At 45.1% G+C, this 17,059-nt stretch overlaps 1 protein-coding gene across 1 annotated transcript in view; it reads right to left on the reverse strand.

The window, feature by feature from the left end:
* Positions 1-4,970: 4,970 nt before the first annotated feature.
* Positions 4,971-17,059, reverse strand: part of LOC306868354 (interferon-induced GTP-binding protein Mx3-like) — a gene marked incomplete at both ends in the record, with an annotated part of 30,057 nt that continues 17,968 nt past the window's right edge. Inside the window, 13 exons of the mRNA XM_079414458.1 lie at positions 4,971-5,195; positions 5,295-5,504; positions 5,602-5,678; positions 5,820-5,963; positions 6,069-6,201; positions 6,741-6,863; positions 6,975-7,053; positions 7,189-7,387; positions 7,475-7,613; positions 7,684-7,838; positions 15,781-15,894; positions 16,019-16,141; positions 16,307-16,503. Of these exons, the coding sequence (XP_079270584.1) occupies positions 4,971-5,195; positions 5,295-5,504; positions 5,602-5,678; positions 5,820-5,963; positions 6,069-6,201; positions 6,741-6,863; positions 6,975-7,053; positions 7,189-7,387; positions 7,475-7,613; positions 7,684-7,838; positions 15,781-15,894; positions 16,019-16,141; positions 16,307-16,503 (1,918 nt within the window). The remainder of the gene's footprint in view (positions 5,196-5,294; positions 5,505-5,601; positions 5,679-5,819; positions 5,964-6,068; positions 6,202-6,740; positions 6,864-6,974; positions 7,054-7,188; positions 7,388-7,474; positions 7,614-7,683; positions 7,839-15,780; positions 15,895-16,018; positions 16,142-16,306; positions 16,504-17,059) is intronic.

Genomic DNA, 17,059 nt, shown 5'->3' on the forward strand with positions numbered 1-17,059 from the left:
CCTTCTTCAAACAATCACTCTTACCGGCACTCACACACATTATCAACACATCTCTCCTCACAGGCATCTTCCCCACAGCATTCAAGCAGGCTCGGGTAACCCCACTGCTCAAAAAACCTACATTAAACACTTCTCTTTTAGAAAACTACAGACCTGTCTCTCTCCTTCCATTCGTAGCGAAAACACTCGAACGAGTTGTCTTCAACCAGCTCTCACTGTTTCTTTCACAGTACAACAAACTGGATGCTAAACAGTCAGGTTTCAGGAGTGGCCATTCAGCAGAGACTGCACTACTCTCAGTCACTGAAGCCCTGCGAATTGCAAATCATCAGTCCTCATTCTGCTGGATCTTTCTGCTGCTTTTGACACTGTTAATCGTCAGATTCTCCTGTCTACCCTCTCATCACTGGGCATCACTGGGATTCCACTTCACTGGTTTGAATCCTATCTCACCGGTAGATCGTTCAGGGTGGCCTGGGGAGGGGAGGTATCCAAACCACATCAACTGCTCACTGGAGTTCCTCAGGGATCGGTTCTTGGACTCCACATACACTACATCACTGGGTCCCATCATACATGCACATGGCTTCTCCTATCACTGCTACACCGATGACACACATCTCTATCTCTCTTTTCAACCAGATGACCCAACGGTAGCTGCACGGATCTCAGGCTGCCTGGCGGACATCTCGGCATGGATGAAAGAACATCACCTACAGCTCAACCTGGCAAAGACAGAGCTTCTTGTCTTCCCTGCCACTCCAACTCTACAGCATGACTTCATGATTCAGTTAGGCTCATCAATGTTTAACCCAGCAACTTCGGTCAGAAACCTTGGTGTAATCTTTGATGACAAGCTGACCTTCAAAGAGCACATTGCAAAGACTGCTCGATCCTGCAGGTTTGCACTACACAACATCAGAAAGATCAGGCCCTTTCTGACAAAGCATGCTGCACAACTTCTTGTCCAGGCCCTTGTCGTTTCTAGGCTGGACTATTGCAATGCTCTTCTGGCTGGTCTGCCAACAAACACAATCAAACCTCCACAAATGATTCAGAATGCAGCGGCACGACTGGTCTTCAACGAGCCCAAAAGAGCCCATGTTACACCTCTCTTCATCTCCTTACACTGGCTACCAGTGGAAGCTCGCATCAAGTTCAAGACACTGATGCTTGCATACAGAACTATCACAGGCTCAGCACCCTCCTACTTCCACTCACTATTACGAACCTACATCCCCTCCAGAAGTCTGAGATCTGCTAGTGAGCAACGCCTTGTGGTACCATCACAGAGAGGCTCAAAATAACTCTCCAGAACATTCTTGTTCACCATTCCTGGCTGGTGGAATAATCTTCCCACCCCTATCCGGAATGCTGGATCCCTGTCAATCTTCTAGCAACAACTGAAAACTCATCTCATACGGCAGTACTTGACTTCATCCTAAACTCAAAAAAAAAAAAAAAAAGAAAAGAAAAAAAACCCTTAATCTTTCCCCCTATCTTTCTCTCCCTCCCTTACTAGCTTGTACTTATTTGAACAATGACTGAGACTTGGTGTTACGAGCACTTCCTCTGTCTGATTGCCTCTTCAAGATGAATCGCTTTTTGTATTCCCCAATTGTAAGTTGCTTTGGATAACAGCGTCTGCCAAATTACTAAATGCCTTAAAACCATGCTTTTAATACATTTTTTATGTAAAATCCAAAAAACATAATTTAGTATTTTCTCCATCTTGCAGTTCATTCATACCATTTTATATCTTAAATATTTTGCTCACATATATTTTTTTAACCTTCTCAATATTATGCAATTTTATTTTCTCTCCCTTTTATTATTATTTTACTTTTCTTTTTTTTTTAGCTGAGAAGACCTAAAGAACCCAGTGAACCCAGTCTAGTTTGTGGAGAGGTATTCATTCAGAAACAGAGAAGACAGAAAGAAGACATTTGCAGTGGTAGGCTAGTGTTAGATTTACCCTTTTATCAAACATTTATTCATTCATTTAGCTGACGCTTTTTTTTCCTGCTTAACAAACATTCCTGCTCATAATTTGCACAGCATTTGTTGTCTCTTAAACTTTATTTTAAAAACTCCCCATAGCCCCATTAGTAAGAAGAACTGTAAACAAAGTCTCACATCAGAGTATTAATCTCAAAACTCTGGCCATTTGATATTGTACAAGTGTACAATTGTACCTCCCGCCCGCAGTTGATTTTGATATTCTAGGTATTATCAAATGGCCAGAGTTTTGAGATTAATACTCTGATGAGAGACTTTGTTTAGCATCGATTGTAGCTTTCGAAAGGGAACGATTAAACCACATAACATTGGCCCCACACACATTGCCATAAATTCCTTAAGATCACTGGGGTGGATGAAACAGATGGCCACTTAGACGGGTGGGGGGTGTACAAACAGGTGTCATAACAGGTGTCCAGTTATGGGGGGGGGGGGGGGCAATAAATTAAATTTGACACAGTGCACTACCTCCTCTCTACCAACAAATCTGAGGGTCATGCATAACTGACACAGTCCTATTATGTGATGCATATTTGGTGTAGCTGACACTATTGACCAGCATTGGCAGGCTGTATAATAGCCTTTATGCATGCGTTTTAGGCTCATTTTTGGAAGATGGTGAGACAAATCTGTACTTATTTCAGAAAGTATTGATGATAGTGATATGAGTGCATCAGAGAATCAGGTTGTAGTAATAAATCAAGTTATTGAGGACCAAGGAGGATAGAAGCAATAAGGGTGAGGGCAGTGATGAAAAATAGGTTGTTGTGGAAGTCAGGCATTTGGGTACATTATTGTATGCCAGTTTGAAAGATGTGATCCATACAACAACCAGAGGTCAGGAAAGATGCCTATGTCTATTGGCATTATTATACTGACAGGCAGAATGCTCCAATAAAGACCGCACAAGTCAACATCTACTTATGTGTGGGATACACAGAAAAAGAAGAGTCTTGTTGACTTTCACTTGTGCTACAATAATTAATTTGAAATTCCAAGATGAAACAATGTTAAAGTTGTTTTAATGCTTTTGAAACACTAAGACATGGTTTTCAGGCAGTGAAATTGCATCCAAATTTGTGTCAAGTTTTAGACATTTTCATGCACGAGTTGTAAATCAAATGTAGCAGCATAAGAAAAAAATTGAATGTTCATAAAGATTGTTAATGTTTTTTGAAACTTCTTTTCAGATAGGGAAGAAGCATTTGATTGTGTGTGAAGTTTCAGACAATTTGGCAAGAATAATTCACCCTAATGGGACAATGCCAGTTATAAATGACGGATCCATAAAAAAAAAGGTCAAAGGTCAGATGTAGAAAACTAATTTTGGAAAATTATTTTACTCCTAAATATGTAAAATATAAAGTCAATTATTTTTTTAAGCTGTAAATTCACAATTAGTCCTATAGAGGGTTAAATCTAGAACTCAAAAAAAAAAAAAAAAAACTTTAAAAGCAAATAAAATGTTTCTTTAAAATGACAAATTAATAATAAGTAAAAAGTATACTAATCTTTTGGTTTTGAGGACTGTCTATCTTTTTCATCACAAGCACTGCTTTGAAAACATTTTTGATGCCTCTTATAAACTGTATAGTTTACGTTTCACTCAAACAGTGTTTGTGATAATGCTGAAGGGAAATCCTAAAGAGGTGAAATCTAATGTCAAACTGAATTTAAAACATGAAAATAATGCAAGTGCAAGTAGAAGCAGATTACACACAACAGACAGGTAGATACTGTAGATTATATAATCTAAATTTATGGTCAGGAGCCCCTACTCTTTTAAGGTTTATTGACATGGTATGATTAGACATGGTTCATTTTAGATAAAATATGATAAAGCTGATCTCAGTCGACATCCACAATCTTTCAGTTACAAATGTGAATTTGAATTAGTTGAATGCGAGTTATAGTTCTTAAATCTCAATTTTTCTCACTAGTGGCAGTGAAACACCAACAATTTATTATTAATATATATATATTTTTTTGTCCTATTTCTTGAACAAGACTATTTTACAACCTCAAAACAATAACAATAGTGCATTTCTTAAACTAATACATGTTTTTCATCACATAATCAACTCCATAGGCCTATGGGTTTCTGTTTCCAGTACCACTTGGTGTGTACATTTCACTTCAGAACAGGTGATTTGTGCAAGCAGCAGCATAGGCCTACAATTTTTGCAAAAATATCTTCACATTCATGTTATCTTTATCTTATGAGATCAGGTAGTGTGATACTGACATAACCGGAAATGTTATGTATTTCAGTAATAGCTGATATCAGTATTGTCATGGCAAAGTTCACTCTGTTTTCTTTCCTTGTTCTCTGTGTAATGTTTATTGTGCTGTTTGTGTTCATGTTGACTCGGAAGATAGGGTTACAGGTCAATGGTGACATTTTGTATTAAAAATAAAAACCGTTTAGTTTAATTGGTGGCAGCACTTCTCACCATTGGCGTCTTTACATTGTTGCTCCAGTAGATGATTCCAAGCAACTTTTTTGAGTCATTTACTAAAATGATTAATTCAAAAGACCAGTTTAATTCAGGAATTGCCTTTATGAATGAGTTTTATGTCCATGTGTCAACAGTGTATATTTTGAAGGTTTAAAGTGAAAAGATTTGAGAACTAGCTAAGTCTCCCTTACAATTTGAAACTAAAATACACTAGTTGTGTCAAAATGTCACAATTACAGTTATGTGCTCAGCCGTCTGGTATATGGATTTTATATTAATAGCTACTCAGGATTTTATCTTGAAACAAGAAAATAATCTTATTTGTGTTCTACCAGAAGCAGCATAAAGGGTCAATTTACTTGTTGATAACAGCTCAAAATATATCAATAGAAGATAAGCTAAAGAAAGTTTTAAGTTTAATTCATTATAACATTATAATTATCAGGCACATTAAATGTATCTTCAGATAATATCCACTAGTCAATAGATCCCTCAAATAAAATCGCTAAGTGCTTTCTGAGCAGCAGTCAAACCGTCCAGGCGAACCTGTAGGCCTCTGCGCATTCTACTAACATCAGAGTTCTCAAACAGGAGCTCGCTCGCATTTGCCCCATCCAGTAAACTCAACATATCAGTAGACAGGAGCTGAGTAGTTTCCTTCAACATGAAATAGCGGATCATCATGGGCAGTTGGTCAGCCATCCGCTGCACCACAATCTGAAATAAAACAAGGGTAATGTCCACACGTACTGCAGCAGGCCATCCCTGAACAAAAAATATAGGCTATATTTGTTACTGAGAACTAGTAAAACCTACCTCATAATATGCCTCCAGTATTTCACTGTACTTGCTTTTTATGTCAAAGAAAGGTAACTGATCTTGTGAAAGTTCTTCGCCACTAATCTCATTCAAGAACTTCCTGTAAATGGGATCTTGAGTGTAGATCATGTTTTCCATTTCAAACTGCTCTGAGATCCTCTCCTTCGCCTTGGCTTGCTGACTTGCCTGAATGTTGTTGATTTTGTTCTTTGGAGTCAAGTTAAGAAGTACAGGAGAAAGAAAACTTGATTAAAGTAAAAATTTTAAATGACAATTATTGCAACCAATTAGGAGTATTATTTACCACTGTGATATTTAGAAGAGCAGGGTAGTTCTGGAAACACTGATTCGACACGTCATTGAATTGCATGAGGATGATGTCTTCAAAAGGACACACATAAATAACAAAAGAAAATCGTCTCAGGCTTGACAATTCAGATAAAACTGTTAAACTAATATTCCATGTTTATAACAAAGACCGTGATAAATGACTGGAAAGTCTTTAAACATATGTGACGGTACCTTTTATGACACCAAGTAAGTCAATTGCTGGCTTCATATGTGTGGCCACCTGGCGCTGTAGAACAATCTCAAAAACTCTGTAGTTGCTGAAGCCAAGCAGTTCCCTTCCTCTGTATTCCTCCATAAACTCTTTTATATTTTTAACTTGTTTGGAAACAAGGTTTGTCATAAAATTAACTGAACCATGTACAACAACAATGAATTCAAACTTGAAAATATATATAAAAAAAAAAATATATATATACTGACAGTCTGGCTTTGTATGATTAAGATGATCACTCCACTTCTCAAATTCTTTCCGAAGCTGGTCAAACAAATTTTCCTTAATGATCAGCTCTCCTGATGATAAGGTTTTCATTCGATCATTGAATTTGGTTAAGATCTGTGAGAAAGAAAGAATTATAGATGCACTGATACTAAATTTCTCCACCAATACCAACAGCTGATGTCGATGCCATACCGATTGATTTACTTAAGAAAAATAATTTCTCCCAATAATGTAAACTGTACAGCGAACGCTCTCATTTGGTACAGTACATTATTAGAGGTATGCCTGTTCAAATGTTTGTTTTTCAAATTAATATTTGTTACATGAGTTTCAAGTTACATTATTAATGTTAAATAGCATTAGCAATAGAGGTGCCATATTTATCACAAACCATATAATAGCATACTATAATGTCAGACAGAGTGTCAAAATGTCAAAAAGTGATGGAAGCTCAAACATTTTTTGGAGCAGACTAATATCCTAATATAAGGACTAATATAAGGTCCTAATATACTTCAAAAGTAGTTCTTTTTTATTCTAGGCTCAGAAGTAAATGGAAGTTCAAAATAGCAGTGTTATAGTATATAGGCTACTGTTTTTGAACTTATCAGTGATGTCCACTTTGCTTCTAACTGCCCACAATGATGAACTACCTTAATGAGGTATTGTTTGGCTCCCTTAGGGTCTTGTGGCGGTCCATCCTGACACTCTGTGAGCAAATTTCTCACATCCCACAACTGCTTTTTTATCTGCTCATCGAGCTGTGGCAGTGATTTCTGAAATAAAATGCACAAAAATATTTGGTTACAGCCTCACAATACATCCTACCACAAATGCAGTTCACTAAATTCATGCTCACTGTAAATCAGGCTTTAGTTTGAACTTACTTTGATATGATCAACAAGATTCTGAGTCAGTTTGACAGCAAGACATTTAATAGTTGCTCTATCCTCATTCAAGAGGCATCTGTTGAAAAAAAAAAAGAAGGCACTGAGACATTGTAGAAAACTTGTTGAAATGGAAACAAATTGTCACTTGATCTGAACAAAAAAACTGAAACAGGACCAAAAATGCTGCATTATATTCTCTTCAGATTGTAACCTGAAATAGTCATGGTTTTGGAAGAAATCTCTCTCGATTTGTGCCGCCTCCTCCAGAGGAATTTCATCATTGATCTGCTGTTGTCCTCTACACTTCACCATAATGTAACCTTTGCAGAGAGGAATCACTTTGTTGTGAACAATCTCCAGAACGCTCTTCTCTGTTCCTCTGTCTATCAGGTCTGGCTTGGTCAAAATGGCTGTGAGAATGAAAAATGTTATTTTGTAAAATGTGATAATATATTTGGTGATATATTAGATATTGTGCAGATCATCTACTTCATTACCGACAGTTCTTTTGCCCTCAGGATCTACTTCTTGAGCCATTTTCAGTGCTTCTGTTGTAGCAATGTCAGTGTTACAAGGAACCACAACCAGGATTATAGTCTCTTGCTTGTCAATAAATTTCATGATCAGACGTTTGATCTACAAGACATGAAGACAAGACATGAAGTTTTACTGAATGTGGCTTGCAAAATCAGATTATATGACCCACCGTGTCTCCAATATCTTGTGGTTGCCCTCTTAATGGGACTCTGGCGATTCCAGGCAGATCGATCAGTGTGAGATCACACACATCTGGTGACATGACCTCTAACGTGATGAGCTCATCACAAATTCCTACCCCTTTTCCTGCCAGCTCATTCTGGGCTGTACAACACACAAAATGTTGTAATTAAAATTCAGTAATTCTTATATACAGTGGGTAAAATAAGTATTGAACATGTCACCATTTTTCTCAGTAAATATATTTCTAAAGGTACTGTTGACTTGAAAGATTCACCAGATGTCGGTAACAACCCAAGTAATCCATACATACAAATAAAACAAAACAAATAAATTAAGTTATGTGCAATAAAATGGAATGATACAGGTAAAAAGTATTTAATTTAATTTATTGAAAAGTGTAGCGTAGTATTGTGATTGTAATGATGACAGATAGTGCACACTGTTCCATCATGGTTAGCGATCACACTACATGCTCTGGCCCACCACTTCCAAGCAAGCCATGGATGGTTAAACAAACGTGGCCATCACACTAGTCAAACGAACCAGGCTCTGGGGGTCAAACGTGCTAGGGCATGGTTCAAAGTGCCTAATGTGAGTACACTCTTAGATTGAGACAGTATATCACAAATAACAAAAAGGGTTGAGTCCCTTTTAAAGTTCTGGTACAAGTCTATTCACTGACTTTTTTCTGACTTAAGTTTTCTTAGTTAAGAACATGGGTTGGAGCTCTTAATTTTGAACTCTCAAAGTGCTTTTGATAGAATAATGTAACTTTAAAATGTACAAAATGTAATTTTTTCCCCAGTTCTTCATTTGTCTTTTTTTCTTTTTAAATATCGCAAGAAATATTGTATCGTGGAGAAAATCTATTTTTCTGTATTTATTATTATAGTGTTTATTTTTCAACGTGCGAAAATTTTAGATGGAAATTTCGGACTCAGTGTGCATTGGCCTTCAGTGTGCAATGACCTTAAGGCATAATATAATAAGATCCCCTTTCTACATCAAGGAGGAGTGAAATCTGAGCGGCTAATGTTTTTCACAAGCTTGCAGAGTTTTTCTTGTTTTCTGGGTTGGTAGATGCAACTGATAGCACTTAAACATGGGAAAAGTCATAATTTAATAAGTCACCTTTAAATTAATTGTGCATCATAAAAACATTGTGAGATTTGAGAAGTGAGCCTGCATCTCCTGCAATGCATCAATGCCACCCACATAAAAGCTCTCCGTTTAAATATCAGCCTGTCCCTGTCTGTGTGACTGCATTTACATGAATGGAAAAAATGTCCAGAGTTTTCATGTTATTAGATTTTTAACAAAAATTAAATTTGTGCCAAGGGGGCGTTTTACCCCACCTTTGGGGCACAACGCCCTCATGCGTGGGGTAAAATGCCCCCCAGTCTGACAAAGCAATTTGCTTTAAACATTTACAGCAAAATCAGAGTACAGGCAGTTTTAGCTTAAAATTAAAAAAAAAGAATATAATCAATAATTATGAATTACAAAATTATAATAGTCTATTTGAAAAAATTGTTAGCTGATGCTAACTGGCTTGCTAACTATCTACCTGATGCTAACTTGAGGTAATTTTTAAATATAAAGTCCAAATATTTTTATTCAACCAACTATTTAGAATACATATCATGGAAAAACGTCTCGGTTACGTACGTAACCCTCGTTCCCTGATGGAGGGAACGGAGACGTTATGTCGTGACGACATTAGGGGATTTACTTGAGAGCCCCGACTGCCTCTGATAAGAGAAAACGCCAATGAAATTTGGCTAGTGGATTTTGCATACCTGAGCCACTCCCCGTGCATACGGGTATAAAAGGGCGACAGGTGCATCCACTCATCAGGTTTTCCGCTGAGGAGCCGAGAACGTGTCCCTGGCAACCAGCGATGGTTCAAGATTGTGGCATGGGGACATAACGTCTCCGTTCCCTCCATCAGGGAACGAGGGTTACGTACGTAACCGAGACGTTCCCTATCTGTCGGTCACTACGAGTTATGTCGTGACGACATTAGGGGTCTATGGAAAGCGCCACAACCTGAACCCCGTCACGACCTTGTGGCATGCAGATGTTGACAAGCTAGCGCGTGACAGACAAATGCGATGCGAAGGTCGCAACCTTCCCGTCGCCCCAGCGCAAATTCGCCTTGGTGCCCGCAGGGACCACTGAGTACATTGCTGCTGGAGATAGCCAAGCCGCTGTTCCTTTCCCCAGAAATCGGAAGGGATTTCGACCTTCTATGAAAGATTGCTTCAAGTCTTTCCTGTTTGTTGTTACAGCCCGGCAGTAACGACGGGGAAGCGAGCCTTCCGGAGAAGGGCGCTACGGAGGCCACACCCTGCCCGAAGGGAGGTAACGTGTGGAGACACTGGTATGGACTGGCCCAAGCCTGGGGCAGTGCTACATACGCCTGGACCCTGGGGCAGATCCTACCTAGGAGAAGGGAGGAAGGCTGCCAGCAGGGCCTGACAGAGCTCTGTCAAAGGGAAGACACGGGTTTACCATGAGGGAAACCGTACCGTGGATGAATACACGTGTGGGATCACCCGAAGGGAATCAGGCCGCACGGGCACCTAGCCGAGTACAGGGGCTGACCGGAGACCCGGGCAAGCTAACACCGGTACTGGGCCTGGCGTCAGACTGCTCCGCCCAGCCTGACTGCCGGGGGTGCTGGAGGAACTCCGCCAGGGTTCGCCGTTCGGGGAACTAACTGGAGGAGAGAATAGGCGCTCGTATCCCCGGGTAAGGGGGAATGGCGCAGCAAGCGTGACACCGGCCAACTCTTCCCGCCACTTACCTGTTACCCAACACACGGGAAGAGACTGGCTCAACGCGGAGACTGTAAAATCTCGCGAAGGTGTTCGGTGTCGCCCAGCCCGCAGCTCTACAGATGTCTGCCAAAGAGGCGCCGTGCGCCAGCGCATAGGAGGAGGCAACACTCCGTGTGGAGTGAGCCCTCACCCCGAGGGGGCACGGCTCGCCTTGGGATTGGTACGCCAAGGCGATGGCATCCACTATCCAGTGGGCCAACCTCTGCTTGGAGACAGCCTTCCCTTTCTGCTGACCTCCGTGGCAGACAAAGAGCTGCTCAGAGCTTCTGAAGCTCCGGGTGCGGTCCACGTATATGCGCAGCGCTCTTACGGGACACAGCAACGCCAAGGCTGGGTCTGCCTCCTCCGAGGGCAGTGCTTGCAGGTTCACCACCTGATCGCGGAAAGGCGTGGTGGGAACCTTAGGCACGTGTCCAGGCCGGGGTCTCAGGACAACGTGAGAGTAGGCCGGCCCAAACACAAGGCACTCTTCGCTTACCGAAAATGCTTGAAGGTCCCCGACCCTCTTGATGGAAGTGAGCGCGGTCAGGAGCGCTGTCTTGGCCGACAGGAATTTCAGCTCGACTGAGTCCAGCGGCTCAAAGGGACCTCTCTGAGGTCCAGCCAGGACAATAGAGAGATCCCGGGAGGGCATCAGGGGTGGCCTAGGAGGATTTAACCTTCTGGCACCCCTCAGGAACCTCACGATGAGATCGTGCTTCCCCACGTACACTTTCAAGGTGGAGGGCGACAGCCCGCGCTCCAACCTCTCTTGCAGGAAAGAAAGCACCACTCCAATCGTGCATCTTCGGGGGTCCTCCCGCCGAGAAGAACACCAGTCCGCGAACAGACTCCACTTCAGCCTGTGGCAGGCCACTCAAGTCTGCCGCGTCCCATCCAGGAGCCGCACATGGCGGTTCCACAGAGCCGGACGCGGGTGCCGTATGGTGCCGAGCCCCTGAGAAAGAAGGTCCTTCCTCAGAGGGATGCGCCAGGGAGGGGCTGTCGCGAGGAGGGTGAGTTCCGGAAATCAGGTCCGGGTGGGCCAATATGGCACAACCAACAAGACCTGCTCCTCGTCCTCCCTGACCTTGCACAGTGTCTGTGCGATCAGGCTCACTGGGGGAAACGCATACTTGCGCAGAGCCCGAGGCCAGCTGTGTGCCAGTGCGTCCGTGCCGGGGGGGGGCCTCGGCCAGGGGGAATACAGCTGGCAGTGGGAGGACTTGCGGGAAGCAAACAGGTCTACCTGAGCTTCCCCGAATCGACTCCAAATCAGCCGGATCGTCTCGGGATGGAGTCGCCATTCTCCGGGGAAGTGAGCTGTCGTGAGAGTGCGTCGGCTGCACGATTGAGCTCCCCCGGAATGTGGACGGCGCGCAGCGATTTGAGCTGTGACTGACTCCAGAGGAGGAGATGGCGGGCGAGCTGTGACATGCGGCGTGATCGTAGACCTCCCTGCCGGTTGATGTACGAAACAGCCGCAGTGTTGTCCGTGCGGACCAACACGTGCTGGCCTAGGAGCAGTGGCCGGAACTGCTTTAAGGCCAGATGCACTGCCAACAGCTCTAGGCAGTTGAAGTGCCAAAGCAGTCGAGGCCCCATCCAGAGCCCCGAGGCTGCCTGCCCGTTGCATATAGCGCCCCAGCCCATGCTGGAGGCATCTGTTGTGACAACAACATGCCGGGACACTTGTCCTAAGGGCACCCCGGCCCGTAGGAAGGCAAGGTCCGACCAGGGGCTGAAAGAGCGGCGACACGATAGCGTGATGGTGACACGACGTGTCCCGCGGCGCCATGCCCATCTCGGGACCCGTGAGTGTAACCAGTGCTGAAGTGGTCTCATATGAAGCAACCCGAGCGGCGTGACTGCGGCTACGGATGCCATATGCCCCAGGAGCTGCTGAAACTGTTTCAGCGGAACCACTGTCCTGCCTCTGAAGGAACTCAGGCAGTTCAGCACTGATTGGGCACGCTCGTCCGAGAGACGTGCCATCATACTCACAGAGTCTAACTCCACACCGAGAAAAGAGATTCTCTGCACGGGGGAGAGCTTGCTCTTTTCCCAGTTGACCCGAAGCCCCAACTGGCTGAGGTGCCGGAGCACCAGGTCCCTGTGACCACCCAACTGTTCTCGCGATCGGGCCAGGATGAGCCAATCATCGAGATAGTTGAGGATCCTGACGCCCACTTCCCGTAACGGGGCAAGGGCGCCCTCCGCCACCTTCGTGAAGGCACGGGGAGACAGGGAGAGCCCGAAGGGGAGGACCCTGTACTGCCATGCCCGCCCCTCGAACGCAAACCGTAGGAACGGCCTGTGTCGAGGGCGAATCGAGACATGAGAGTAAGCGTCCTTCAGGTCGATCGCTGCAAACCAATCCACGGAGTGAACTCATCTGCGTCAACATCTTGAACGGGAGCTTGTGTAGGGCCCGATTCAAGACTCGCAGGTCCAGGATTGGCCGAAGGCCACCGCCTTTCTTGGGCACGATGAAGTAGGGGCTGTAAAACCCCTGCCTCATCTCGGCTGGAGGGACCGGCTCGATTGCACCCTTTGCCAGAAGGACAGCAATCTCCTCGCGCAGGACAGGTGCATCTCGGACTGCCACCGAAGTCTCGAGGATGCCGCTGAACCTGGGCGGCCGCCTGGCGAACTGAATCGCATAGCCGAGTCGAACTGTGCGAATGAGCCAGCGAGACGGGCTGGGTAGCGCAAGCCACGCCCCCAGATACCGTGCAAGCGGCACCAAAGGCCCAATCGACGTGCCCGCAGTGGTGCAGCGAGGGGGAGTAAGGTTGGATGGAACAGAAGGCAGTGCGTTCTGACTCATCCCCACAAAACTCCCTAAGTCCCCGGGGGGACTGGCTAGAGGTGCGCGGGGAGGCATCGCGTCCCCAGACCGCACTCTCTTGGCCACTGGCAATATGGGTCTCGGGTGAGAGTGAGGAGGCATTGCGTCGCACACTGTCAGCCCGCAGACCTGGGAACCCGGAGGGAAGGGAAATTGCTCTTTCTTTGACAATGTGGGTACCACTGGCCCTTGAGCCAGTGGCGGAACAGAAAGAAAAGAAAACACAGGATTCTCCACCCGGCCCTCCTCCGGGGGAAGGAGCGACGCTAGCCTCGTCGTCTCCTGGGAAAGAGCAAATTCCTCCATCTCCGGGTTGTGCGCGTCAGGGCCGCTTTGTCGTCTTCCTGGAGGACTTGGCGGCCGGCTGAGGCGCAGGGGGCGCCGCACTCCTGCGAGAGGCTCGACGCACCGGCCTAGGTGACGACTCAGCACGGGGCGGAGCAGCTCTGGAGGACGCAGGAGGGCGCCCACGGCGACCAGCAGACTGGGGCCTGGCCCTTGGGCCAGCGGTGGCAGCTGGAGCATCCCGCCGTTTAGGGAGGATGTGCTGAATTGCCTCCGTCTGCTTTTGTACTGCCGAGAATTGCTGGGCAAAACCCTCGACAGTGTCGCCAAATAGCCCCGTCTGGGAGATGGAGGCGTCGAGAAAGCGTACTTTGTCGACGTCCTTCATCTCGGCCAGATTGAGCCAGAGATGGCGCTCTTGGACCACTAACGTGGACATCGCCTTCCCGAGGGACCGCGCCGTGACTTTCGTCGCCCGGAGAGCGAAGTCAGTCGCCGTGCGCAGCTCCTGCATCAACCCCGGGTCGGGACTACCCTCGTGCATTTGTTTTAGTGCCTTGGCCTGGTGAACTTGCAGGATGGCCATGGCATGCAGGGCAGAGGCGGCCTGGCCCGCAGCGCTGTAGGCCTTGGCGGCGAGTGCGGCCGTCAGCTTACAGGCTTTGGACGGGAGACGCGGACGATTCCTCCAGGTGGCGGCGTTTTGCGGGCACAGGTGCACCGCAACCGCTCTCTCCACCTGGGGAATATCCACGTACCCCCTGGCCGCCCCGCCATCGAGGGTAGTGAGGACGGAGGAGGGAGACGAGCGGCTTCTGGCCGAGAAAGGGGCCGTCCACGACTTCGTCAGCTCCTCATGCACCTCCGGGAAGAAAGGCACCGGGGCAAAGTGCGGCCGCTGGTCGCGTTTTGCGCCGATGAACCAATCATCCAGCCGCGAGGGCTCGGGACTGGGCGGTCTGTTGACCTCCAGCCCGATACTCACGGCTGCCCGGGCAAGCATGGCCGTCAGCTCTGGGTCCGGATCGGCAGTGGCGACAACACCCGAGGGGGGCAGCCCCGCCGATCGTTCATCCTCAGAGGACGAAAGCCCATCCCCCGATGCCGCGATCGACATCTGATCCTCGGGCGGCGCACCGAATGAAATGCTGGCGGCCCCGTGAGGCGAACCAGCGAAATCACTCGGGAACCGGACGGAACAAGCGCTGCGGGAGGAGTAAGAGGTCCGCGGGGACGTGCCCGGCGGAGAAGCTCTTACCGTCACCCTCAGATCTCCCAGAGCGCCAGCCGGCGGTCCTCTGCTCGAGCCAGAGAGACCGGGACGGGTGGCGGCAGAGGGTGCCAATCCTTTCAGAAAGGAAAGGCGAGAACGCAGCGTTGCCATGTTCATACGCCCACAACAGGCGCATGACTCATCCACAAACGCATCTTCAGCGTGCTGGATGCCCAGACACTGAAGACAACGCTCGTGACCGTCATCCGAGGACAGGAAGCGACCGCAACCAAGAGAACACGGACGGAACGGCATCTTTAAAAAGACGCGAACCGCCCAGTGTTTTAGAAATTTGCTCTTTCAGGTGAAGTGCCCAGGGGAATCGCTGCTGCAGGGACACCGCTGTCTGCACCGTAACGCCACCCAGGAACAAACTTCGAGGCAGACGGCTTTGTGGAGATTTCTCATCCACTCGGCTCCGAAGCAAAAATCTGATGAGTGGATGCACCTGTCGCCCTTTTATACCCGTATGCACGGGGAGTGGCTCAGGTATGCAAAATCCACTAGCCAAATTTCATTGGCGTTTTCTCTTATCAGAGGCAGTCGGGGCTCTCAAGTAAATCCCCTAATGTCGTCACGACATAACTCGTAGTGACCGACAGATAGGGAACAAAGGATTTGATGTTTAGAAGAGAATAACTACAGTAATTGCTCATTGCCCTTCTACATCACCCCATTGGGGGCATTTCCCCCCACTCTACCCTAAGTGTGAATTGACTAGCCAGTATCCAGGACCAAGCTATGAATTTAAAAAATTTAGAGATTAAATTCTTTCCTACATTTAAGTCTGATCCAACTGATTTCAAATCTGTTTATATATATGTAAACACTGAAAAGAAAAGTTTCACTAACCTGCTTTAACATGTTCTTCAACTTCCGAGGGATCCTTAAATTCAAATTTCTTCTCATCATAAGTTGAACGTGCTGTCCTTCCACTTGCCAGTTGGCCAGAAACTCTAAGTGCACCTGCAACATATGGTTTAATATGATTTCATAAAATGTATAAGTTAGAGCCAGTTGCAACTTGGAAATTCTATAAGACAAAAAAACTAAACAAAAGCAGCCGTGCAAGCAATATTAGGCTACTAACCTCCACCGTATGATAAATCCACAAGTTCAATTCTCTTCTTACGGTAAGACAGAACAGCCTTCCAGCCGACTCCACCTGTTACCTTCTTTAGCCTCAGCTCTAGTGGACATCTGGTGACAATTCCTACATTAAACACAATTCAGTTAACAATCAGACAAAAACTAACAATGGAAATATGATGTATATTCAAAATGTCAGTTCATGTCCTGACTAAATAATTCTCATATTATCAGCATTCTCTTTGAAAATTTATGGATATACAATAGCAAAGAGTAATTTATTCCTCACCGCTCCCTCTTGGTAACGCAACTCCAGACAGCGCTTCCAACACAGAGCTTTTTCCAGAACTCTGGTCTCCAATCACTACAATAGTCGGTAATGCCAAGTGCTTATGGATGCCAACTGACCGCAGAGTATCAATCAGATCAATGTATGGACGAATGTTCTCCTCTAAATGACTGTGAACCTCTCCCTTCATTTCCTGACTGTAAAGAAGAAAAAAATTCATTTTTAAAATCTCACAGTTTGCACAGTATTATTTCTTTCCATTTTATTTTTTTTTAAATCTATTTTAACTAAACTTTAATTTTCATTTTTCATTATTATTTTTAATCACATTATCCTTATTTTGATCAATTATTTCATTATGGACTTCTTTTTTAATTGTTTGTTTTATCTCTCACATTCTTTATGATGCCAGTGTAAAACACTTTGAAGTATGAAACTTGCTATATAAATAGACTTGCCTTCCCTTTTATATACAGTAAGTATACATTTCTATTATTTTTTTTTATCTAATCACATAACAAAAACTTAAACAAGACCTATGAAAGCATTTAAGAATATTTAACTCGCAAAGCATTACGCAAAATAAAACTCATACTAACCTTTCATTTTGAGAGGTATCACTATCTTCATCTTCATTTTGAGCATTTGAAAATAAAGAAAAAAACCCGGCCATTTTCTTAAGTAGTCATTCAATCAATAAAGCAATAAATAAATAAAAGGTTTTTGTAATCTAATCTGGATTTCTCAAAATAA

This window comes from Barbus barbus (assembly GCF_936440315.1).
Source record: "Barbus barbus genome assembly, chromosome: 50".
Lineage (NCBI taxonomy): Eukaryota > Metazoa > Chordata > Actinopteri > Cypriniformes > Cyprinidae > Barbus > Barbus barbus.